We start from the raw sequence: 25,489 nt of genomic DNA on the forward strand, positions 1-25,489 counted from the left end.
ATGACGTCATCAGACGGCGCCGGAGGGGCGGGACCCGAGCGAGGCCGGCCCGGGGTGAGCGCGGATCCCAAAAATTCCCAAAAACCCCCAAAATTATCCCAAAAATCCCGCCCGGGAATAGGGGGAGGGGCTCGCGGGAGCGGGGGGGACACGGGGGGGGGACGGGCTGGGGGAAAACGGGGGGATGGGCGGCGGGAATCGGGAAATTTTGGGGGGGCATTTTGGAATTTTTGGGGGGAATTTGGAATTTTTGGGGATAATTTGGGATTTTTGGGGGATTCCGGGGGGAACTGCGGGAATTTTTTGGATTCAATGAGAATATCGGGACTTAATGAATGGGAGTTTTGGAGGAATTAATTGGGAAGTTTGGGTGGAATTAATTGGGAATTTTTTCTTTTTTTTTTTTTTTTTTCAATGGGAATTTTGCTTTACTCAATGAGAATTTTGGGATTCAGTTGGGATTTTGGTTTAATTACTGGGAATTTTTGCGGGTTCATCGGGAATTTGGGGAGAATTAATGGGAATTTTGGGGAGTTGAACTTTCGGTTTAATTAATGGAAATTCCTGTTTAATTAAGGGAGTTTTAATGAAGGGAAGTTTCGGTTTCATGAACGGGAGTTTCGGGGTTTAATTGGGAACTTTGATTTAATTAATGGTCATTAATTGCACCCCCCCACCCCTGACTCGCCCCTCCCCCTCTCCCTCTTTCAGGCCATGAAGGAGGCGCCGAATTCGGGGGGTGGGGGAGGGGCTGGGGATGGGGGGAGGGGCAACCTCAGCCCCTCCCCCCCCTCCCCCTCCCCTTCCTCCCCCTCCCCCCCCTCCGCCCCTTTTTGGGCCGTGGGGGAGGGGCCGGACCGACCCGTTCGTGGGGGGGGAGGGGGGGCCGGGGGTGGGGGGAGGGGCTGGGGAATTTTGGGGGCCCCTCCCCCCAAATTTTGGAGGCGCAAGGGCGCCCCCAAGCGGCGGCTCCGGGCCCTGCGGCTCCTCCGGCTCCTCCTGGCCCGGGGGGGCCTCTGGGGGGGGAGGGGCGCCCGGAGAGGGGGGAGGGGCGCCCGAAAAGCCCCTCCCCCATCCCGAGCAGGCCGAACCCTTCCCCATCCCCCCCTCCCCCCCTCGCAGAACCCGGAAGCGCAGCAGAAAAGGGGGGGAGGGGCCGCCCCTCCCCCCACGGCGGCCCTGACGTTGCAGCCCCTCCCCCACCTGGCCTCGCCCCTCCCCCACCCTCTGGCGGTGCCGCCCCTCCCCCACCACCCCCTCGCTCATGAGAGTTTGGGGATGGTGGAGGGGGAGGAGGTGGGGGAGGGGATGGGGGGTGGGGAGGGGGGGAATGAAGGTGAGGAGGTGGGGGGTGGGGAAGGGAAATTGGGGGGGAGGGGCCCAAAAATTTGGGCTGGGATTTGGGGGAGGGGTCAAACAATTGGGGGAGGGGTCAAAAATTGGGGGAGGGGCCAGTTTTGGGGCAGGGCCGAAAATGGGGGGCAGGGTTTCAGCCTAATTAAGGGGTGTGGTGTTAATGGAATTAATGGGGGCGTGGTTTCCGGTTTGGGGGGCGGAGTTTTTGGGGTGAAAAACTCGAATTTGGGGATTTTAATTTTCTTTTTTCTCCCCCTCTCCAGGGCCCCTCCCCAACGGGCTGGGGGAGGGTGGGGGAGGGGCGGGGCCTCTTTTGGGCTGCCCCTCCCCCCCCTGCGCCCCTCCCCCACCCCCCGTCCCGGGGGGGCCAATCCTGATCAGCAACGTCACCGGAGGGGGAGGGGCCGCTCCTGGCCACGCCCCCCAGGCCCCTCCCCCCACCAGGGCCACGCCCCCGACCCAGCCCAGCCCCCCCCTGCGCGAAGAGCACGTGACCTGCGTCCAGAGTGAGTGACGTCATCGGTGACATCATTGCTGACCTCACGGGGGTGGGGGTTGGGTGATTATGTAATCGGTGACATCATGGGGAGGGGTTTCGGGCGATGATGTCATTGGAGAGCGGAGTTTTGGGTGTGGACATCATCGGTGGCGTCACGGGGTGGGCTTTGGGGCGATGACGTCATTGGAGAGCGGAGTTTTGGGTGGTGACATCATGGGGTGGCGTTTAGGGCAATGACGTCTTAGAGGAGTGGAGTTTGTGTGATGATGTCATTGCTGACGTCAATGGGTGGGGTTTGGGTGATGACGTCATTGGGGACCGAGATTTGGGGCAATGACATCATTGGGGAGCCACTGTTTGGCTGATGATGTCAGCGGGAGTGAAAATTTTGGGGTTGTGACATCATCGGGAGTGGGAAATCCGGGTGGTGACGTCACCGTTGGGGGCGGTGTTTCCGCCAATGACGTCATCAGGAAGTGAAATTTGGGGGGTCCCAGGTGGGGTTGGGGCGATGACGTCATCAGGGAACGCAGATTTGGTGATGACGTCATCAAGGCCCAAACTTGGGGAAATTTTTGGGGGGGGAATTCCACCAATTTTGGGCCGAGTTTTTCCAAATTGGGGCCGAGTTTCTCAGGAAATTTGGGAATTTCGGGAATTTGGGGTTCTGGTGACGTCACGGACGGCCTCAATTTTTGGGTGAATTTGGGCAAATTTCGGGTTTTTTTGTTTTTTTTTTTTTTTTTTTTTTTTTTGGGAAACCCATTTTCACCAGAACTCCACCGATTCCCGATCGGATTTTTCACCAAATTCGGGGCGATTTTCACCGGAATTTTGGGATTTTTTTTTTTTTTTTTTTTTTGGAATTTTGGGGAATTCGAGACCCGATGACGTCACGGAGGGCGGAATTTTGGGGCGTTTTCAGGTATTTTGGACGAGTTCCTGCAGGCCTACGGGAGCCTGATCCCCGTCAGCGCCGACGAGGTCGTGGAAAAACTCGAGGACATTTTCCAGCAGGAATTCAGCACCCCCCAGAGGTCCGGGAATTTTGGGGAGTTTTGGGGAAATTTGGACATTTTTGGGTAATTTTGGGGGTGCTTGAGGGGTTTTGGGGTGATTTTGGGGATTTGTAGCGGGGGTTTTGGGGAATTTGTTTGAAATTTTTGGGATTTTTTTGAAATTTTTGGGTTTTTTTTTTTTAGTGTTTTCTTGGGGGAATTGAGTGGGTTTTATTTTATTATTTTGGCGCTTTTTTAGGGGTGTTTTTTAGGAATTTTTTATTATTTTTTGGGCGTTTTGGGGGAATTTTTTTTGCTATTTCAGGGTTTTATCGGAGGGGGATTTTTTTAGTAATTTTGGGGGGGATTTTTGGGAATTTTTTTAGTATTTTAAGGGTTTTTTGGGGAATTTTTTTAGTATTTTAAGGGTTTATAAAGGGGGATTTTTTTAGTATTTCGGGGGAATTTTGGGGAATTTTTTAGTGTTTCGAGGGGAATTTTGGGGAATTTTTTAGTGTTTTGGGGTGAATTTGGGGGATTTTTTTAGTGTTTTAGGGTGAATTTGGGGGAATTTTTTTAGTATTTTAGGGGGGATTTTGGGGAATTTTTTTAGTATTTTAGGAGTTTATAGAGGTGAATTTTTTTAATTTTTTGGGGTGAATTTTGGGGAATTTTTTTTAGTATTTTAGGGGTTTATATAGGGGAATTTTTTAGTGTTTTGGGGGAATTTTGGGGAATTTTTTAGTGTTTTGGGGTGAATTTTGGGGAATTTTTTTAGTATTTTAGGGGTTTATATAGTGGGGAAATTTTAGTATTTCGGGGGGAATTTGGGGGGATTTTTTAGTGTTTTGGGGTGAATTTTGGGGAATTTTTTTTTTAGTATTTTAGGGGTTTATAGAGGGGAATTTTTTAAATTTTTTGGGGTGAATTTTGGGGAATTTTTTAGTGTTTTGGGAATTTTGGGGAAGTTTTTTAGTGCTTTGGGGTGAATTTGGGGGAATTTTTTTAGTATTTTAGGGGTTTATAGAGGTGAATTTTTTTTATTTTTTGGGGTGAATTTTGGGGAATTTTTTTTAGTATTTTGGGGGGAATTTTGGGGAATTTTTTAGTGTTTTGGGGTGAATTTTGGGGAATTTTTTTAGTATTTTAGGGGTTTATAGGGGGGAATTTTTTTAGTATTTCGGGGGGAATTTTGGGGGATTTTTTAGTGTTTTGGGGTGAATTTTGGGGAATTTTTTTGGTGTTTTAGGGTTTTTTTGGGGGGGAATATTTTTAGTATTTTGGGGTTTTTTTTGGGGAAATTTCGTTAGTATTTAGGGGATTTTGGGGATTTTTTTTTAGTGTTTTAGGGGTTTTTTTTGGGGGAGGGAATTTTTTTGGTATTTTGGGGGGGATTTTGGGGAATTGTTTTAGTACTTTAGGGGTTTTTTTGGGGGGAATTTTTTTAGTATTTGGGGGAATTTTTTCAGTATTTTGGGGGGGATTTTAGGGAATTTTTTTAGTATTTTGGGGGGAATTTTAGGGAATTTTTTTAGTATTTTGGGGGGGATTTTGGGGAATTTTTATGGCTTTTTTGGGGGGGATTTTTTAACATCTTATTTTGGAGAATTTTTAGAGGAAATTCATAGGACTTCTGTGGGGATCTTGAAGAAATTTTTGATAAGAATCAAGAATTAAACGCTCCTAGGAATTTTCAGGAATTTTCAGGAATTCTGTGCCAGTTTGGCCTCATTTTAGGACCGACCTTTGGGATTTTTTTCTTTTTTTTCCCCCCCCTCAATTTCCGCCGTCGAATCCTTCCCCCACCCTTAAAATTTCCTTTTCGGCCGTTTCCCGACCGATTCCCGCCGGGTTTTTTTTTTTTTTTTTTTTTTTTTTTTTGGGGAATCCCAAAACCTCTTGGTGAATTTTTTGGGTTTCCTCCCCAACCCGAGGGCAGGAGGGGCTCGGTGCAGCAGTTATTGCAGTCCTACCAGCGGCTCCCGGGGAACGCGCTGCTCCGAGGGTTCCGCGTCAGCTACAAGCGCCACGTGCTCACCATGGACGACCTGCAGACCCTGTACGGCCCCAACTGGCTCAACGACCAGGTCTGGGGGATTTGGGGAGGAATTTGGGATTTTTTTTGGGATTTTTTGGGATTTTTTTTGGGATTTTTTGGGATTTTTTTGGGATTTTTGGGGGTTTCGGGTTGATTCGCAGACCCTGTACGGCCCCACCTGGCTCAAGGACCAGGTCTGGGGGATTTGGGCAGGAATTTGGGAGATTTTGCGATTTTTTTGGGATTTTTTGGGATTTTTTGGGAGATTTTGGGATTTTTTGGGGATTTTTTGGGATTTTTTGGGGATTTTTGGGGGTTTCGGGTCGATTTGCAGACCCTGTAAGGCCCCACCTGGCTCAAGGACCAGGTCTGGGGGATTTGGGGAGGAATTTGGGAGATTTTGGGATTTTTTGGGGATTTTTTTGGGGATTTTTTGGGGATTTTTTGGGATTTTTTTGGGATTTTTTTGGGATTTTTTGGGATTTTTTGGGATTTTTTGGGATTTTTTGGGGTTTCGGGTTGATTCGCAGACCCTGTACGGCCCCACCTGGCTCAAGGACCAGGTCTGGGGGATTTGGGCAGGAATTTGGGAGATTTTGGGATTTTTTGGGGATTTTTATGGGGATTTTTTTGGGATTTTTTGGGATTTTTTGGGGTTTTTTGGGGGTTTCGGGTCGATTTGCAGACCCTGTACGGCCCCACCTGGCTCAAGGACCAGGTCTGGGGGATTTGGGGATTTTTTCGGAATTTTTGGGGGTTTTTGGGCATTTTTTGTGGATTTTTTGTGGATTTTTTTGGGCATTTTTTTTGGGATTTTTTGGGATTTTTTGGGATTTTTTGGGATTTTTTTGGGATTTTTTGGGGGATTTTTTGGGGATTTTTAGGGATTTTTTGGGATTTTTTTGGGATTTTTTTGGGATTTTTTTGGGATTTTTTTGGGATTTTTTGGGGGTTTCGGGTTGATTCGCAGACCCTGTACGGCCCCACCTGGCTCAAGGATCAGGTCTGGGGGATTTGGGGAGGAATTTGGGAGATTTTGGGATTTTTTGGGGATTTTTTTGGGGATTTTTTTGGGATTTTTTGGGATTTTTTTTGGATTTTTTGGGATTTTTTGGGAATTTTGGGGGGATTTTTTGGGGATTTTTTGGGGATTTTTTTTGGATTTTTTGGGATTTTTTGGGAATTTTGGGGGGATTTTTTGGGGATTTTTTGGGGATTTTTGGGGGATTTTTGGGGGATTTTTTGGGGATTTTTTGGGGATTTTTTTGGGATTTTTTGGGGATTTTTGGGGGTTTCGGGTTGATTCGCAGACCCTGTACGGCCCTACCTGGCTCAAGGACCAGGTCTGGGGGGTTTGGGGAGGAATTTGGGAGATTTTGGGATTTTTTGGGGATTTTTTTTGGGATTTTTTGGGGATTTTTTTGGGGATTTTTTGGGATTTTTTGAGGATTTTTGGGGGTTTCGGGTTGATTCGCAGAACCTGTACGGCCCTACCTGGCTCAAGGACCAAGTCTGGGGGATTTGGGGATTTTTTCGGAATTTTTGGGGGTTTTTGGGCATTTTTTGTGGATTTTTTGTGGATTTTTTTTGGCCTTTTTTTTGGGATTTTTTGGGATTTTTTGGGATTTTTTGGGATTTTTGGGGGCTTTGGGTTGATTCGCAGAACCTGTACGGCCCCACCTGGCTCAACGACCAGGTCTGGAGGATTTGGGCAGGAATTTGGGAGACTTTGGGAGTTTTTGGGGATTTTTTTGGGATTTTTTGGGATTTTTTGGGATTTTTTGGGATTTTTTGGGGATTTTTTTTGGGATTTTTTGTGGATTTTTTGGGGATTTTTTTTGGGATTTTTTGGAATTTTTGGGGGATTTTTGGGGGATTTTTTGGGATTTTTTGGGATTTTTTGGGATTTTTTGGGATTTTTTGGGATTTTTTGGGGATTTTTGGGGGTTTCGGGTCGATTCGCAGACCCTGTACGGCCCCACCTGGCTCAAGGACCAGGTCTGGGGGATTTGGGCAGGAATTTGGGAGATTTTGGGATTTTTTTGGGATTTTTTTGGGATTTTTTTGGATTTTTTTGGGATTTTTTGGGGGATTTTTTGGGGATTTTTAGGGATTTTTTGGGATTTTTTGGGATTTTTTGGGATTTTTTGTGCATTTTTGGGGGTTTCGGGTCGATTTGCAGACCCTGTACGGCCCCAACTGGCTCAACGACCAGGTCTGGGGGATTTGGGCAGGAATTTGGGAGATTTTGGGATTTTTTGGGGATTTTTTTTTGGGATTTTTTGAGATTTTTTGGGATTTTTTGGGATTTTTTGGGGATTTTTTGGGATTTTTTGGGGATTTTTGGGGGTTTCGGGTTGATTCACAGACCCTGTACGGCCCCACCTGGCTCAAGGACCAAGTCTGGGGGATTTGGGGATTTTTTCGGAATTTTTGGGGGTTTTTGGGCATTTTTTGTGGATTTTTTGTGGATTTTTTTGGGCCTTTTTTTGGGATTTTTTGGGGATTTTTTGGGATTTTTTGAGGATTTTTGGGGGTTTCGGGTTGATTTGCAGAACCTGTATGGCCCCACCTGGCTCAAGGACCAGGTCTGGAGGATTTGGGCAGGAATTTGGGAGACTTTGGGAGTTTTTGGGGATTTTTTTGGGATTTTTTGGGATTTTTTGGGATTTTTTGGGATTTTTTGGGATTTTTTGGGGATTTTTTTGGGGATTTTTTGGAATTTTTTGGGGATTTTTGGGGGATTTTTTGGGATTTTTTGGGATTTTTGGGGATTTTTTGGGATTTTTTGGGGATTTTTGGGGGTTTCGGGTTGATTTGCAGACCCTGTACGGCCCCAACTGGCTCAAGGACCAGGTCTGGGGGATTTGGGCAGGAATTTGGGAGGTTTTGGGATTTTTTGGGGATTTTTATGGGGATTTTTTTGGGATTTTTTGGGATTTTTTTGGGATTTTTTGGGATTTTTTGGGATTTTTTGGGATTTTTTGGGATGTTTTGGGATTTTTTGTGGATTTTTTGTGGATTTTTGGGGGTTTCGGGTCGATTTGCAGACCCTGTACGGCCCCAACTGGCTCAAGGACCAGGTCTGGGGGATTTGGGCAGGAATTTGGGAGATTTTGGGATTTTTTGGGGATTTTTTTTTGGGATTTTTTGGGATTTTTTGGGATTTTTTGGGATTTTTTGGGATTTTTTGGGATTTTTTGTGGATTTTTTGTGGATTTTTGGGGGTTTCGGGTTGATTCGCAGACCCTGTACGGCCCCACCTGGCTCAAGGACCAGGTCTGGGGGATTTGGGGATTTTTTCGGAATTTTTGGGGGTTTTTGGGCATTTTTTGTGGATTTTTTGTGGATTTTTTTGGGCATTTTTTTTGGGATTTTTTGGGATTTTTTGGGATTTTTTGGGATTTTTTTGGGATTTTTGGGGGTTTCGGGTTGATTCGCAGACCCTGTACGGCCCCACCTGGCTCAAGGACCAGGTCTGGGGGATTTGGGCAGGAATTTGGGAGATTTTGGGATTTTTTGGGGATTTTTTTTTGGGATTTTTTGGGATTTTTTGGGATTTTTTGGGATTTTTTTGGGATTTTTTGGGGGATTTTTTGGGGATTTTTAGGGATTTTTTGGGATTTTTTTGGGATTTTTTTGGGATTTTTTTGGGATTTTTTTTGGGATTTTTTGGGGGTTTCGGGTTGATTCGCAGACCCTGTACGGCCCCACCTGGCTCAAGGATCAGGTCTGGGGGATTTGGGGAGGAATTTGGGAGATTTTGGGATTTTTTGGGGATTTTTTTGGGGATTTTTTTGGGATTTTTTGGGATTTTTTTTGGATTTTTTGGGATTTTTTGGGAATTTTGGGGGGATTTTTTGGGGATTTTTTGGGGATTTTTTTTGGATTTTTTGGGATTTTTTGGGAATTTTGGGGGGATTTTTTGGGATTTTTTGGGGATTTTTTGGGGATTTTTGGGGGATTTTTGGGGGATTTTTTGGGGATTTTTTGGGGATTTTTTTGGGATTTTTTGGGGATTTTTGGGGGTTTCGGGTTGATTCGCAGACCCTGTAAGGCCCCACCTGGCTCAAGGACCAGGTCTGGGGGATTTGGGCAGGAATTTGGGAGATTTTGGGATTTTTTTGGGGATTTTTTTTTGGGATTTTTTTGGCATTTTTTTGGCATTTTTTTGGGATTTTTGGGATTTTTTGGGATTTTTGGGGGTTTTGGGTTGATTCGCAGACCCTGTACGGCCCTACCTGGCTCAAGGACCAGGTCTGGGGGATTTGGGGAGGAATTTGGGAGATTTTGGGATTTTTTGGGGATTTTTTTTGGGATTTTTTGGGGATTTTTTTGGGGATTTTTTGGGATTTTTTGGGATTTTTTTGGGGATTTTTGGGGGTTTCGGGTTGATTCACAGACCCTGTACGGCCCCACCTGGCTCAAGGACCAGGTCTGGGGGATTTGGGGATTTTTTCGGAATTTTTGGGGGTTTTTGGGCATTTTTTGGGGATTTTTTGTGGATTTTTTTGGGCATTATTTTTGGGATTTTTTGGGGTTTTTTTGGGATTTTTTGGGATTTTTTGGGATTTTTTGGGATTTTTTGGGATTTTTTGGGATTTTTTGTGGATTTTTTGTGGATTTTTTTGGGCATTTTTTTTGGGATTTTTTGGGATTTTTTGGGATTTTTTGGGATTTTTTTGGGATTTTTGGGGGTTTCGGGTTGATTCGCAGACCCTGTACGGCCCCACCTGGCTCAAGGATCAGGTCTGGGGGATTTGGGGAGGAATTTGGGAGATTTTGGGATTTTTTGGGGGTTTTTTTGGGGATTTTTTTGGGATTTTTTGGGATTTTTTTTGGATTTTTTGGGATTTTTTGGGAATTTTGGGGGGATTTTTTGGGGATTTTTTGGGGATTTTTTTTGGATTTTTTGGGATTTTTTGGGAATTTTGGGGGGATTTTTTGGGAATTTTTTGGGGATTTTTTGGGGATTTTTGGGGGATTTTTGGGGGATTTTTTGGGGATTTTTTGGGGATTTTTTTGGGATTTTTTGTGGATTTTTGGGGGTTTCGGGTTGATTCGCAGACCCTGTACGGCCCCACCTGGCTCAAGGACCAGGTCTGGGGGATTTGGGGATTTTTTCGGAATTTTTGGGGGTTTTTGGGCATTTTTTGTGGATTTTTTGTGGATTTTTTTGGGCATTTTTTTTGGGATTTTTTGGGATTTTTTTGGCTTTTTTTTGGGATTTTTTGGGATTTTTTGGGATTTTTTGGGATTTTTTGGGATTTTTTGGGATTTTTTGGGATTTTTTGGGATTTTTTGTGGATTTTTGGGGGTTTCGGGTCGATTCGCAGACCCTGTACGGCCCCATCTGGCTCAAGGACCAGGTCTGGGGGATTTGGGCAGGAATTTGGGAGATTTTGGGATTTTTTGGGGATTTTTTTTTGGGATTTTTTGGGGATTTTTTTGGGATTTTTGGGATTTTTTGGGATTTTTTGGGATTTTTTGGGGTTTTTTGGGGGTTTCGGGTTGATTCGCAGACCCTGTACGGCCCCAACTGGCTCAAGGACCAGGTCTGGGGGATTTGGGGATTTTTTCGGAATTTTTGGGGGTTTTTGGGCATTTTTTGTGGATTTTTTGTGGATTTTTTTGGGCATTTTTTTTGGGATTTTTTGGGATTTTTTGGGATTTTTTGGGATTTTTTGGGGATTTTTTGGGGATTTTTGGGGGTTTCGGGTCGAGTTGCAGACCCTGTACGGCCCCACCTGGCTCAAGGACCAGGTCTGGGGGATTTGGGGAGGAATTTGGGATTTTTTGGGAATTTTGGGGGGATTTTTTGGGGATTTTTTGGGGATTTTTTTGGGATTTTTTGGGATTTTTTTTGGATTTTTTGGGATTTTTTGGGGATTTTTGGGGGTTTCGGGTTGATTCGCAGACCCTGTATGGCCCCAACTGGCTCAAGGACCAGGTCTGGGGGATTTGGGCAGGAATTTGGGAGATTTTGGGAGTTTTTGGGGATTTTTTTGGGATTTTTTGGGATTTTTTGGGATTTTTTGGGATTTTTTGGGATTTTTTGTGGATTTTTGGGGGTTTCGGGTTGATTCGCAGACCCTGTATGGCCCCACCTGGCTCAAGGACCAGGTCTGGGGGATTTGGGGAGGAATTTGGGATTTTTTGGGAATTTTGGGGGGATTTTTTGGGGATTTTTTGGGGATTTTTTTGGGATTTTTTGGGATTTTTTTTGGATTTTTTGGGATTTTTTGGGGATTTTTGGGGGTTTCGGGTTGATTCGCAGACCCTGTATGGCCCCACCTGGCTCAAGGACCAGGTCTGGGGGATTTGGGCAGGAATTTGGGAGATTTTGGGAGTTTTTGGGGATTTTTTTGGGATTTTTTGGGATTTTTTGGGGATTTTTTGGGATTTTTTGGGGATTTTTTGGGATTTTTTGGGGATTTTTGGGGGTTTCGGGTTGATTTGCAGACCCTGTACGGCCCCACCTGGCTCAAGGACCAGGTCTGGAGGATTTGGGCAGGAATTTGGGAGACTTTGGGAGTTTTTGGGGATTTTTTTTTGGGATTTTTTGGGATTTTTTGGGATTTTTTGGGATTTTTTGGGGATTTTTTGGGATTTTTTTGGGGATTTTTAGGGGTTTCGGGTTGATTCACAGACCCTGTACGGCCCCACCTGGCTCAAGGACCAGGTCTGGGGGATTTGGGGATTTTTTCGGAATTTTTGGGGGTTTTTGGGCATTTTTTGTGGATTTTTTGTGGATTTTTTTGGGCATTTTTTTTGGGATTTTTTGGGATTTTTTGTGGATTTTTGGGGGTTTCGGGTTGATTTGCAGAACCTGTACGGCCCCACCTGGCTCAAGGACCAGGTCTGGAGGATTTGGGCAGGAATTTGGGAGACTTTGGGAGTTTTTGGGGATTTTTTGGGATTTTTTGGGATTTTTTGGGATTTTTTGGGAATTTTTTGGGGATTTTTTTTGGGATTTTTTGGAATTTTTTGGGGATTTTTTGGGATTTTTTGGGATTTTTTGGGATTTTTTGGGATTTTTTGGGATTTTTTGGGGATTTTTGGGGGTTTCGGGTTGATTTGCAGACCCTGTACGGCCCCACCTGGCTCAAGGACCAGGTCTGGGGGATTTGGGCAGGAATTTGGGAGATTTTGGGATTTTTTTGGGATTTTTTTGGGATTTTTTGGGAGATTTTGGGATTTTTTGGGGATTTTTTGGGATTTTTTGGGGATTTTTGGGGGTTTCGGGTCGATTTGCAGACCCTGTAAGGCCCCACCTGGCTCAAGGACCAGGTCTGGGGGATTTGGGCAGGAATTTGGGAGATTTTGGGATTTTTTGGGGATTTTTATGGGGATTTTTTTGGGATTTTTGGGATTTTTTGGGATTTTTTGGGATTTTTTGGGGTTTTTTGGGGGTTTCGGGTTGATTCGCAGACCCTGTACGGCCCCACCTGGCTCAAGGACCAGGTCTGGGGGATTTGGGGATTTTTTCGGAATTTTTGGGGGTTTTTGGGCATTTTTTGTGGATTTTTTGTGGATTTTTTTGGGCATTTTTTTGGGATTTTTTGGGATTTTTTGGGGGCTTTGGGTTGATTCGCAGACCCTGTACGGCCCCATCTGGCTCAAGGACCAGGTCTGGGGGATTTGGGCAGGAATTTGGGAGATTTTTGGATTTTTTGTGGATTTTTTTTGGGATTTTTTAGGATTTTTTGGGATTTTTTGGGGATTTTTTTGGGATTTTTTGGGATTTTTTGGGATTTTTTGGGGTTTCGGGTTGATTCGCAGACCCTGTACGGCCCCACCTGGCTCAAGGACCAGGTCTGGGGGATTTGGGCAGGAATTTGGGAGATTTTGGGATTTTTTGGGGATTTTTTGGGATTTTTTGGGATTTTTTGGGATTTTTTGGGATTTTTTGGGGATTTTTTGGGGATTTTTGGGGGTTTCGGGTCGAGTTGCAGACCCTGTACGGCCCCACCTGGCTCAAGGACCAGGTCTGGGGGATTTGGGGAGGAATTTGGGATTTTTTGGGAATTTTGGGGGGATTTTTTGGGGATTTTTTTGGGATTTTTTGGGATTTTTTTTGGATTTTTTGGGATTTTTTGGGGATTTTTGGGGGTTTCGGGTTGATTCGCAGACCCTGTATGGCCCCACCTGGCTCAAGGACCAGGTCTGGGGGATTTGGGCAGGAATTTGGGAGATTTTGGGAGTTTTTGGGGATTTTTTTGGGATTTTTTGGGATTTTTTGGGGATTTTTTGGGATTTTTTTGGGATTTTTGGGGGTTTCGGGTTGATTCACAGACCCTGTACGGCCCCACCTGGCTCAAGGACCAAGTCTGGGGGATTTGGGGATTTTTTCGGAATTTTTGGGGGTTTTTGGGCATTTTTTGGGGATTTTTTGTGGATTTTTTTGGGCATTTTTTTTGGGATTTTTTGGGATTTTTTGGGATTTTTTGAGGATTTTTGGGGGTTTCGGGTTGATTCGCAGAACCTGTACGGCCCCAACTGGCTCAAGGACCAGGTCTGGGGGATTTGGGCAGGAATTTGGGAGATTTTGGGAGTTTTTGGGGATTTTTTTGGGATTTTTTGGGATTTTTTGGGGATTTTTTGGGATTTTTTTGGGATTTTTGGGGGTTTCGGGTTGATTCACAGACCCTGTACGGCCCCACCTGGCTCAAGGACCAAGTCTGGGGGATTTGGGGATTTTTTCGGAATTTTTGGGGGTTTTTGGGCATTTTTTGTGGATTTTTTGTGGATTTTTTTGGGCATTTTTTTTGGGATTTTTTGGGATTTTTTGGGATTTTTTGGGATTTTTTTGGGATTTTTGGGGGTTTCGGGTTGATTCGCAGACCCTGTACGGCCCCACCTGGCTCAAGGACCAGGTCTGGGGGATTTGGGCAGGAATTTGGGAGATTTTGGGATTTTTTGGGGATTTTTTTTTGGGATTTTTTGGGATTTTTTGGGATTTTTTGGGATTTTTTTGGGATTTTTTGGGGGATTTTTTGGGGATTTTTAGGGATTTTTTGGGATTTTTTTGGGATTTTTTTGGGATTTTTTTGGGATTTTTTTTGGGATTTTTTGGGGGTTTCGGGTTGATTCGCAGACCCTGTACGGCCCCACCTGGCTCAAGGATCAGGTCTGGGGGATTTGGGGAGGAATTTGGGAGATTTTGGGATTTTTTGGGGATTTTTTTGGGGATTTTTTTGGGATTTTTTGGGATTTTTTTTGGATTTTTTGGGATTTTTTGGGAATTTTGGGGGGATTTTTTGGGGATTTTTTGGGGATTTTTTTTGGATTTTTTGGGATTTTTTGGGAATTTTGGGGGGATTTTTTGGGATTTTTTGGGGATTTTTTGGGGATTTTTGGGGGATTTTTGGGGGATTTTTTGGGGATTTTTTGGGGATTTTTTTGGGATTTTTTGGGGATTTTTGGGGGTTTCGGGTTGATTCGCAGACCCTGTACGGCCCCACCTGGCTCAAGGACCAGGTCTGGGGGATTTGGGCAGGAATTTGGGAGATTTTGGGATTTTTTTGGGGATTTTTTTTTGGGATTTTTTTGGCATTTTTTTGGCATTTTTTTGGGATTTTTGGGATTTTTTGGGATTTTTGGGGGTTTTGGGTTGATTCGCAGACCCTGTACGGCCCTACCTGGCTCAAGGACCAGGTCTGGGGGATTTGGGGAGGAATTTGGGAGATTTTGGGATTTTTTGGGGATTTTTTTTGGGATTTTTTGGGGATTTTTTTGGGGATTTTTTGGGATTTTTTGGGATTTTTTTGGGGATTTTTGGGGGTTTCGGGTTGATTCACAGACCCTGTACGGCCCCACCTGGCTCAAGGACCAGGTCTGGGGGATTTGGGGATTTTTTCGGAATTTTTGGGGGTTTTTGGGCATTTTTTGGGGATTTTTTGTGGATTTTTTTGGGCATTATTTTTGGGATTTTTTGGGGTTTTTTTGGGATTTTTTGGGATTTTTTGGGATTTTTTGGGATTTTTTGGGATTTTTTGGGATTTTTTGTGGATTTTTTGTGGATTTTTTTGGGCATTTTTTTTGGGATTTTTTGGGATTTTTTGGGATTTTTTGGGATTTTTTTGGGATTTTTGGGGGTTTCGGGTTGATTCGCAGACCCTGTACGGCCCCACCTGGCTCAAGGATCAGGTCTGGGGGATTTGGGGAGGAATTTGGGAGATTTTGGGATTTTTTGGGGGTTTTTTTGGGGATTTTTTTGGGATTTTTTGGGATTTTTTTTGGATTTTTTGGGATTTTTTGGGAATTTTGGGGGGATTTTTTGGGGATTTTTTGGGGATTTTTTTTGGATTTTTTGGGATTTTTTGGGAATTTTGGGGGGATTTTTTGGGAATTTTTTGGGGATTTTTTGGGGATTTTTGGGGGATTTTTGGGGGATTTTTTGGGGATTTTTTGGGGATTTTTTTGGGATTTTTTGTGGATTTTTGGGGGTTTCGGGTTGATTCGCAGACCCTGTACGGCCCCACCTGGCTCAAGGACCAGGTCTGGGGGATTTGGGGATTTTTTCGGAATTTTTGGGGGTTTTTGGGCATTTTTTGTGGATTTTTTGTGGATTTTTTTGGGCATTTTTTTTGGGATTTTTTGGGATTTTTTTGGCTTTTTTTTGGGATTTTTTGGGATTTTTTGGGATTTTTTGGGATTTTTTGGGATTTTTTGGGATTTTTTGGGATTTTTTGGGATTTTTTGTGGATTTTTGGGGGTTTCGGGTCGATTCGCAGACCCTGTACGGCCCCATCTGGCTCAAGGACCAGGTCTGGGGGATTTGGGCAGGAATTTGGGAGATTTTGGGATTTTTTGGGGATTTTTTTTTGGGATTTTTTGGGATTTTTTGGGATTTTTTGGGATTTTTTGGGATTTTTTGGGATTTTTTGTGGATTTTTGGGGGTTTCGGGTTGATTCGCAGACCCTGTATGGCCCCACCTGGCTCAAGGACCAGGTCTGGGGGATTTGGGGAGGAATTTGGGATTTTTTGGGAATTTTGGGGGGATTTTTTGGGGATTTTTTGGGGATTTTTTTGGGATTTTTTGGGATTTTTTTTGGATTTTTTGGGATTTTTTGGGGATTTTTGGGGGTTTCGGGTTGATTCGCAGACCCTGTATGGCCCCAACTGGCTCAAGGACCAGGTCTGGGGGATTTGGGCAGGAATTTGGGAGATTTTGGGAGTTTTTGGGGATTTTTTTGGGATTTTTTGGGATTTTTTGGGGATTTTTTGGGATTTTTTGGGGATTTTTTGGGATTTTTTGGGGATTTTTGGGGGTTTCGGGTTGATTTGCAGACCCTGTACGGCCCCACCTGGCTCAAGGACCAGGTCTGGAGGATTTGGGCAGGAATTTGGGAGACTTTGGGAGTTTTTGGGGATTTTTTTTTGGGATTTTTTGGGATTTTTTGGGATTTTTTGGGATTTTTTGGGGATTTTTTGGGATTTTTTTGGGGATTTTTAGGGGTTTCGGGTTGATTCACAGACCCTGTACGGCCCCACCTGGCTCAAGGACCAGGTCTGGGGGATTTGGGGATTTTTTCGGAATTTTTGGGGGTTTTTGGGCATTTTTTGTGGATTTTTTGTGGATTTTTTTGGGCATTTTTTTTGGGATTTTTTGGGATTTTTTGTGGATTTTTGGGGGTTTCGGGTTGATTTGCAGAACCTGTACGGCCCCACCTGGCTCAAGGACCAGGTCTGGAGGATTTGGGCAGGAATTTGGGAGACTTTGGGAGTTTTTGGGGATTTTTTGGGATTTTTTGGGATTTTTTGGGATTTTTTGGGAATTTTTTGGGGATTTTTTTTGGGATTTTTTGGAATTTTTTGGGGATTTTTTGGGATTTTTTGGGATTTTTTGGGATTTTTTGGGATTTTTTGGGATTTTTTGGGATTTTTTGGGGATTTTTGGGGGTTTCGGGTTGATTTGCAGACCCTGTACGGCCCCACCTGGCTCAAGGACCAGGTCTGGGGGATTTGGGCAGGAATTTGGGAGATTTTGGGATTTTTTTGGGATTTTTTTGGGATTTTTTGGGAGATTTTGGGATTTTTTGGGGATTTTTTGGGATTTTTTGGGGATTTTTGGGGGTTTCGGGTCGATTTGCAGACCCTGTAAGGCCCCACCTGGCTCAAGGACCAGGTCTGGGGGATTTGGGCAGGAATTTGGGAGATTTTGGGATTTTTTGGGGATTTTTATGGGGATTTTTTTGGGATTTTTGGGATTTTTTGGGATTTTTTGGGATTTTTTGGGGTTTTTTTGGGGGTTTCGGGTTGATTCGCAGACCCTGTACGGCCCCACCTGGCTCAAGGACCAGGTCTGGGGGATTTGGGGATTTTTTCGGAATTTTTGGGGGTTTTTGGGCATTTTTTGTGGATTTTTTGTGGATTTTTTTGGGCATTTTTTTGGGATTTTTTGGGATTTTTTGGGGGCTTTGGGTTGATTCGCAGACCCTGTACGGCCCCATCTGGCTCAAGGACCAGGTCTGGGGGATTTGGGCAGGAATTTGGGAGATTTTTGGATTTTTTGTGGATTTTTTTTGGGATTTTTTAGGATTTTTTGGGATTTTTTGGGGATTTTTTTGGGATTTTTTGGGATTTTTTGGGATTTTTTGGGGTTTCGGGTTGATTCGCAGACCCTGTACGGCCCCACCTGGCTCAAGGACCAGGTCTGGGGGATTTGGGCAGGAATTTGGGAGATTTTGGGATTTTTTGGGGATTTTTTGGGATTTTTTGGGATTTTTTGGGATTTTTTGGGATTTTTTGGGGATTTTTTGGGGATTTTTGGGGGTTTCGGGTCGAGTTGCAGACCCTGTACGGCCCCACCTGGCTCAAGGACCAGGTCTGGGGGATTTGGGGAGGAATTTGGGATTTTTTGGGAATTTTGGGGGGATTTTTTGGGGATTTTTTTGGGATTTTTTGGGATTTTTTTTGGATTTTTTGGGATTTTTTGGGGATTTTTGGGGGTTTCGGGTTGATTCGCAGACCCTGTATGGCCCCACCTGGCTCAAGGACCAGGTCTGGGGGATTTGGGCAGGAATTTGGGAGATTTTGGGAGTTTTTGGGGATTTTTTTGGGATTTTTTGGGATTTTTTTGGGATTTTTTGGGATTTTTTTTGGGATTTTTGGGGGTTTCGGGTTGATTCACAGACCCTGTACGGCCCCACCTGGCTCAAGGACCAAGTCTGGGGGATTTGGGGATTTTTTCGGAATTTTTGGGGGTTTTTGGGCATTTTTTGTGGATTTTTTGTGGATTTTTTTGGGCATTTTTTTTGGGATTTTTTGGGATTTTTTGGGATTTTTTGAGGATTTTTGGGGGTTTCGGGTTGATTCGCAGAACCTGTACGGCCCCAACTGGCTCAAGGACCAGGTCTGGGGGATTTGGGCAGGAATTTGGGAGATTTTGGGAGTTTTTGGGGATTTTTTTGGGATTTTTTGGGATTTTTTGGGGATTTTTTGGGATTTTTTTGGGATTTTTGGGGGTTTCGGGTTGATTCACAGACCCTGTACGGCCCCACCTGGCTCAAGGACCAAGTCTGGGGGATTTGGGGATTTTTTCGGAATTTTTGGGGGTTTTTGGGCATTTTTTGTGGATTTTTTGTGGATTTTTTTGGGCATTTTTTTTGGGATTTTTTGGGATTTTTTGGGATTTTTTGAGGATTTTTGGGGGTTTCGGGTTGATTCGCAGACCCTGTACGGCCCCACCTGGCTCAAGGACCAGGTCTGGAGGATTTGGGCAGGAATTTGGGAGACTTTGGGAGTTTTTTGGGATTTTTTGGGATTTTTTGGGATTTTTTGGGATTTTTTGGGATTTTTTTGGGATTTTTGGGGGATTTTTTGGGATTTTTTGGGGACTTTTTTTGGGATTCTTTGGGATTCTTTGGGATTTTTTTGGGATTTTTGGGGGTTTTGGGTTGATTCGCAGACCCTGTACGGCCCTACCTGGCTCAAGGACCAGGTCTGGGGGATTTGGGGAGGAATTTGGGAGATTTTGGGATTTTTTGGGGATTTTTTTTTGGGATTTTTTGGGATTTTTTTGGGATTTTTGGGGGTTTTGGGTTGATTCGCAGACCCTGTACGGCCCCACCTGGTTCAAGGACCAGGTCTGTGAGATTTGGGGAGGAATTTTGAGGATTTTTTGGGATTTTTTTTGGGGCTTTTTGGTGGTTTTGGGTTGGTTTTTGTGGGAATTTTGTGGTTTTTTGGGAACCCCCCCAGGTGATTTTTTTGACCCCGCAGGTGATGAACATGTACGGGGACCTGGTCATGGACGCCGTGCCTGACAAGGTGAGAGCTGGGGGCGGGGCTTGAGCGGAGTGGGCGTGGCTCGGGTGTGTCCCTGTCCCCAGGTGTGTCCCCAGCTGTCCCCAGGTGTGTCCCTGTCCCCAGGTGTGTCCCAGGTATGTCCCCAGCTGTGTCTGTATCCCCATGTGTGTCCCAGGTGTGTCCCAGGTGTGTCCCCAGCTGTGTCTGTGTCCCAGGTGTGTCTCCAGGTGTGTCCCCAGGTGTATCCCAGGTGTGTCCCAGTCCCCAGGTGTGTCCCAGGTGTGTCCCCAGCTGTGTCTGTATCCCCAGGTGTGTCCCCCGGTGTGTCCTAGGTGTGTCCCCAGCTGTGTCTGTGTCCCATGTGTGTGTCCCCAGGTGTGTCCCTGTCCCCAGGTGTGTCCCCAGGTGTGTCCCCAGGTGTGTCCCTGTCCCCAGGTGTGTCCCAGGTATGTCCCCAGCTGTGTCTGTATCCCCATGTGTGTCCCAGGTGTGTCCCAGGTGTGTCCCCAGCTGTGTCTGTGTCCCATGTGTGTGTCCCCAGGTGTGTCCCCAGGTGTGTCCCAGGTGTGTCCCTGTCCCCAGGTGTGTCCCAGGTATGTCCCCAGCTGTGTCTGTATCCCCAGGTGTGTCCCCAGCTGTCCCCAGGTGTGTCCCTGTCCCCAGGTGTGTCCCCAGGTGTATCCCAGGTGTGTCCCAGTCCCCAGGTGTGTCCCAGGTGTGTCCCCAGCTGTGTCTGTATCCCCAGGTGTGTCCCCTGGTGTGTCCTAGGTGTGTCCCCAGCTGTGTCTGTGTCCCATGTGTGTGTCCCCAGGTGTGTCCCTGTCCCCAGGTGTGTCCCCAGGTGTGTCCCCAGGTGTATCCCCAGCTGTGTCTGTGTCCCCAGGTGTGTCCTTAGGTGTGTCCCAGGTGTGTCCCCAGGTGTGTGTCTGTCCTTAGGTGTGTCCCCAGGTGCGTCCCCAGCTGTGTCCCCAGGTGTGTCCCTGTCCCCAGGTTTATGCCCAGGTGTTTCATGGGCGTGTCCCAGGTGAGCCCCTCCCCCTCCCCAGGTGCATTTCTTCAACTCCTTTTTCTACGACAAACTCCGCACCCGCGGCTACGAGGGCGTGCAGCGCTGGACCAAGAACGTGAGGGGCGGGGCCACGGCTATGCAAATGAGCTGGGCGGGGTAATGGCTGTGCAAAGGAGGTGGGAGGGACACTAGTTATGTTAATAAGGTGGGTGTGGCTATAAGGGGCGTGTCGTTCAAACTGGGTGTGGCCTTGCATTAACCCTTCAGTCCTCACCAAAATTCCCCCAAATTTCCCTGAAGTTTTCCTCCAAATTTTCCCCAAATTTTCCCAAATATCCCCCAATTTTCCCACAACATTTTCCCCCAAACTTCCCCCATTTCCACTGGGGATTTTTTCCACCTGGGCTGGCTCTGAATGGGCGTGTCCTATATGTGGGCGTGGCCTCAACCACCCCGCCCCAAACTGGGCGTGGCCTCACATTAACCCCTCAATCCCCGCCACCATCACCCCCCACCAAATCTCCCCCATTTCCACCGGGATTTTTTTCCAGCGGGGCGTGGCCGTGGGGTGCGTGTGTGGGGGGGGGTGGGCGTGGCTGTCTGTGGGCGTGTCCCAGGTGCGGCCCCGCCCCTCTGCAGGTGGATATTTTCGGGAAGGAGCTGCTGCTGATCCCCATCCACCTGGAGGTGCACTGGTCGCTGGTGGCCGTGGACGTGGCGCGCAGAACCATCACCTACTTCGACTCCCAGCGCACGCTCAACCGCCGCTGCCCCAAGGTGGGCGTGGCCCCCCCAAATTGGGGCGTGGCCCCAGCAAAAAAACAAAACAAAAAAAGAGGGCGTGGCCCGGTGCGAAAATTTGGGTGGGCGGGCTTAAAATTTGGAGGCGATCGTTGGGGTTTTTTAGGGCTCAGTGTGGGAGGGAATGGGTTAAGTTTGAGGGGCGTGGCCAACTCCAAAAAGTGGGCGTGGGCCGGTGTTAAAATTGGGGTGGGCAGGGCTTGGATTTGGTGGCGCTCGTTGCGTGTTTCGGGTTAAAAGTGGGTTAAAATCAATAGTGGGGTGGGAAGGGTTAAAAGGGGCGGGGTTTTGTCCCTGGCGTGGGCGTGGCCAGCGAAAGCAGGCGTGGCTAGAGTTTACAAATTGTGGGGAAGGGCGGGGCTTCGATTTGACCAAACTCTCAAAAATTTTTGAGCCCCCCCCAAAATTTTGTTTAATTCTGGGGTGGGAGGTGCTAAATAAAAAGGGGCGTGGCCGGCTGGAGGTGGGCGTGGCCTCCCTACAAGGGCGTGGTCACAGGGTTAACAGCTGGAAAGGGGCGCGGTCTAAATTGACCCCCCCCCAAAAAATCAGAATTTGGGTGAAAACCCTCAAATTTGGGCTGGGTTTTTTTAATATTGAAAAGAGGCGTGGTCACCAAAAATGGGGCGTGGCTTACATGAAAGCGGGCGTGTCCACAGTATGAAAGGCGTGGTTTAAGCAAGGGGGCGTGGCCCAGAGCCACAAAAATTTGTCTTTTTTTGCTATAAAATGGGGTGGGGCTTAAAGGGGCATTGATCAAAGGTGGGTGGAGTCTCATTGGGTGTGGCCGGAAGTGTGGGGGTGTGGTTTCTTGTGGGTGGCGGTAGGGGCTTGGAGGAGGAGGAACCATGGGTGGGTGTGGTCTATAGGACCCCGCCCACCGCTGACCACACCCCTTTTGGCCCCGCCCCCAGCACATCTGCCGCTACCTCCAGGCCGAGGCCGACAAGAAGGAGCGGCCGGATTTCCGTGAGGGGTGGAGGGGAGCCTTCAAAATGGTGAGGGGAGAGCACCCGAAAAACCCCCAAATCACCCCGAAAAGTATCCAAAATCAGCCCCAAAAAATACCCAAAATCAGCCCAAAGTGTATCCAAAATCAGCCCAAAAATCCTCACCAAAATCACCCCCAAAAATACCCCAAATCAGCCCAGAAAGTATCCAAAATCGCCCTAAAAATCCTCACCAAAATCAGCCCAAACGGTATCCATAATCAGCCCAAAAATCCTCACCAAAATCACCCCCAAAAATATCCAAAATCGGCCCAAAGAGTATCCAAAATCACCCCCAAAAATCCTCTCCAAAATCAGCCCAAAGAGTATCCAAAGGCACCCCCAAAAATACCCAAAATCAGCCAAAAAAAATGTCCAAAATCATCCCATAAATTATCCAAAATCAACCCAAAAATCCTCACCAAAATCAGCCCAAAAAAATGTCCAAAATCAGCCCATAAAGTATCGAAAACAACCCAAAAATCCTCACCAAAATCACCCCCAAAAATCCTCTCCAAAATCAGCCCAAAGGGTATCCAAAATCAGCCCAAAAATCCTCTCCAAAATCAGCCCAAAGAGTATCCAAAGGCACCCCAAAAAATACCCAAAATCAGCCCAAAAAATGTCCAAAATCAGCCCATAAAGTATCCAAAATCAACCCAAAAACCCTCACCAAAATCAGCCCAAAAAAATGTCCAAAATCAGCCCATAAAGTATCGAAAACAACCCAAAAATCCTCACCAAAATCACCCCCAAAAATCCTCTCCAAAATCAGCCCAAAGGGTATCCAAAATCAGCCCAAAAATCCTCTCCAAAATCAGCCCAAAGAGTATCCAAAGGCACCCCAAAAAATACCCAAAATCAGCCCAAAAAATGTCCAAAATCAGCCCATAAAGTATCCAAAATCAACCCAAAAATCCTCACCAAAATCCCCCCCCAAAATATCCAAAATGAGCCCACAAAGTATCCAAAATTACCTCAAAAAAATCAAAAATCAGCTCCAAAAAATATCCAAAAACTCAGCCCATAAAGTATCCAAAATCAGCCCAAAAATTGTCACCAAGATCAGCCCAAAGATTATCCAAAATCAACCCCCAAAAAAATCCAAAATCACCCCAAGAATCCTCACCAAAATCACCCCCAAAAATATCCAAAATCACCCCATAAGGTATCCAAATTAATCCCAAAAATGCTCACCAAAATCACCCCAAAAAAACCCAAAATCACCCCAAAAAAATCCCCTAACATCACCCCAAAAATCCCCAAAACCACCCCAAAAATCCTACCTAAAAATGCCCAAAATCAACAAGAATCCCATTAAAATCCACCAAAAAAAAACCCCCAAAAACGCACAGGAAATGAACCCAAAAATCTTTCCCCAAAAATCCCCCCCAAAAATCCCCTCCAAAATCCTCCTCAAAATCTCCCAAAATCACCCCAAAAAAAAAAATAAATGACCCAAGTTGCACCAAAAATCCCCCAAAAATCACCTCGAAAACATCGCAAAAATCGCCCCAAAATATTCCCAAGTTTCCCCAAAAATCTACCCAAAATTCCCAAAAATTCACCCCAAAAATTTCCCCCCCCCAAAAAAAAAAAAAATCCCCTAAAATTCACCAAAATGCTCAAATTTGGTTTTTTTTTTTATTTTTTTCCCCAGAACGTCGCCCGGCAGAACAACGACAGCGACTGCGGCGCCTTCGTGCTGCAGGTGAGGAAATTTGGGGATTTTTGGGGTCAATTTTGGGGTGAATTTTGGGGATTTGGGGAAGATTTTGGACGGGGAAAAAAAAAAAAGGGATTTTTTGGGGGATTTTTTAGGGGAAATTTGGGATTTTTTTTTTTTTTTGGATTTTTTCAGGGGATTTCGAGGAAAAAAAAATTGAGATTTTTGGGGCTTTTTTTGAGGAAGGTTTTAGGAGATTTTTCGAGGTTTTTTTGGGGATTTTTTTTTTTTTTTTTTGGGGTGGATTTTTTGGGGAGTCCTGAGAGAAATTTGGGGAAATTTGGAGGAATTTTGTGGAATTTTTGGGGGGATGTTTTATGGGCGTTTCTTGGGGTATTTGTGGGAGGTTTTGGGTGCTTTGGGGAATTTTGGGGCATTCTGGAGCTATTTCGTGGATTCTTTTGGGATTTGGGTGAATTTTGTGATTTCGGGGAATTTTGGGGATTTCTGGGGAGAACTTGGAGAAGTTTTGGGTTGAATTTCTGGCTTTTTGGGAAGGGCTTTTGGGAGAAATCCTGAGATTTTTTACAGGAAAGAATTCCAGGATATTTTTTAAAGGGACAAACTCTAAAAATCCTGAAATTTTTCGGGGTGGATCAAGCCACGCTTTCCCACCAAATATTTAAATTTTTTCCCCGCACGAAAAATTTCCCGATTCCCTTTTTTTTTCCCCCCAATTCTTTCCCCGTTTTTTTTTCTTTTTTAACATTATTTTTTATACTAACCCTCCCAATTTTTTTTTTTTTTTTTTAAATTCACGTCCCAAAATTTGATTTGATTTTATTTGAATTTTTCTTTTGCAGTATTGTAAATTCCTGGCTCTGGGGCGCCCTTTCAGCTTCACGCAGCAGGACATGCCCCACCTGCGCCGCCTGATGTACAAGGAGCTCTGCCACTGCCAGCTCGCCCTCTGAACCCCCAAAATTTTGGGGGAAAGACCCCAAAAAAAAACCCTAAAAAAAAAAAAAAAAATCCCCCCCCCCCAAAAAAAAAAAAAAAAAAAAAACCCGCCGAAAACGCCGCGAAAAAACGGCTGAAAAATGAGGGGGAAAAAAAATGGGATTTTTTTTTTTTTTTTTTGGTAATAGTTGGAAATGTGGATTTTTTTTTTAGGGGATTTTTTTTTTTTCGGGGGGGGGGGAGGGGGGCGGGGAGAGAATGGGAAAGGCCCCGATGTTTTGGGATCATAAAAAAAAGTGAAAATAAAATTAAAAAAAAAAATAATAAAAAGGAGGAAAAGGACCTGAAAACGTGGGAATAAAAAGAGGGAAAATGGGGAAAAAATTGGGAATTTTGGGGAGGGGGGATTCGGGGAGAGTGGGGCTTAGGGGGATATTTGGGGAGATTTTGGGGGGGATTTGGGGAAATTTTGGGGTGGGGGAGGGGCCCGTGGGGACATAGTGGGGGGGTTCCACGGGTCATCTGGGGACATTTGAGGGGGGGATTTGGGGACGTTTTGGGAACATTTTGGGGGGGTTGGGGACGTTTTAGTGTGGGGAGGGGTCCAGGGGACATCTGGGGACAATTTTGGGGACATTTGGGGACATTTCGGGGTCGCCCACAGCGGGGGAGACGCGGCCGAACCCCCCCCCCCTTCCCCCCACGTGGTTCGCTCCGGCCACGCCCCCGCCGCGCTTTGGCCCCGCCCCCTCAGCTCTCGGGTGAATGGGAGGCGCGGCTTTGGGGAATCAACCAATCAGCATCGAGAGAGGGCGCGGCTTGGGGAGCTCAGCCAGTCGGAGAGCGACGAGGGCGTGGCTTGCGGGAGCGGACCAATCGCGGCGCTGGGAGGGCGAGGCCTGGGAGCTTCTTAAGGCGG

General features: G+C 45.9%; 1 protein-coding gene across 1 annotated transcript; it reads left to right on the forward strand.

Annotated features, from left to right (window-relative positions):
- SENP3 (SUMO specific peptidase 3) lies at positions 1–24,594 on the forward strand. Its single transcript, XM_062512156.1, has 11 exons — positions 1–54; positions 712–739; positions 1,620–1,862; positions 2,781–2,892; positions 4,793–4,940; positions 19,119–19,166; positions 20,192–20,269; positions 20,794–20,931; positions 21,870–21,953; positions 23,605–23,655; positions 24,474–24,594. The coding sequence occupies exons 1-11, from the start codon at positions 1–3 to the stop codon at positions 24,582–24,584; spliced, it is 1,095 nt and encodes a 364-aa protein (XP_062368140.1). The 3' UTR covers positions 24,585–24,594.
- The last annotated feature ends 895 nt before the right edge of the window (positions 24,595–25,489 follow it).

The sequence above is a fragment of the Cinclus cinclus genome, chromosome 34, assembly GCF_963662255.1.
Source record: "Cinclus cinclus chromosome 34, bCinCin1.1, whole genome shotgun sequence".
NCBI lineage: Eukaryota > Metazoa > Chordata > Aves > Passeriformes > Cinclidae > Cinclus > Cinclus cinclus.

What these genes read in the sequence shown, in the direction of transcription:
- SENP3 (XM_062512156.1), top strand. Translation starts at nt 1, where the DNA reads ATGACGTCATCAGACGGCGCCGGAGGGGCGGGACCCGAGCGAGGCCGG. An exon ending in CCGAGCGAGGCCGGCCCGGG is followed by an intron (nt 55 to 711) that starts GTGAGCGCGGAT and finishes TCCCTCTTTCAG; the next exon opens with GCCATGAAGGAGGCGCCGAA. An exon ending in TGGACGCCGTGCCTGACAAG is followed by an intron (nt 19,167 to 20,191) that starts GTGAGAGCTGGG and finishes CCCCCTCCCCAG; the next exon opens with GTGCATTTCTTCAACTCCTT.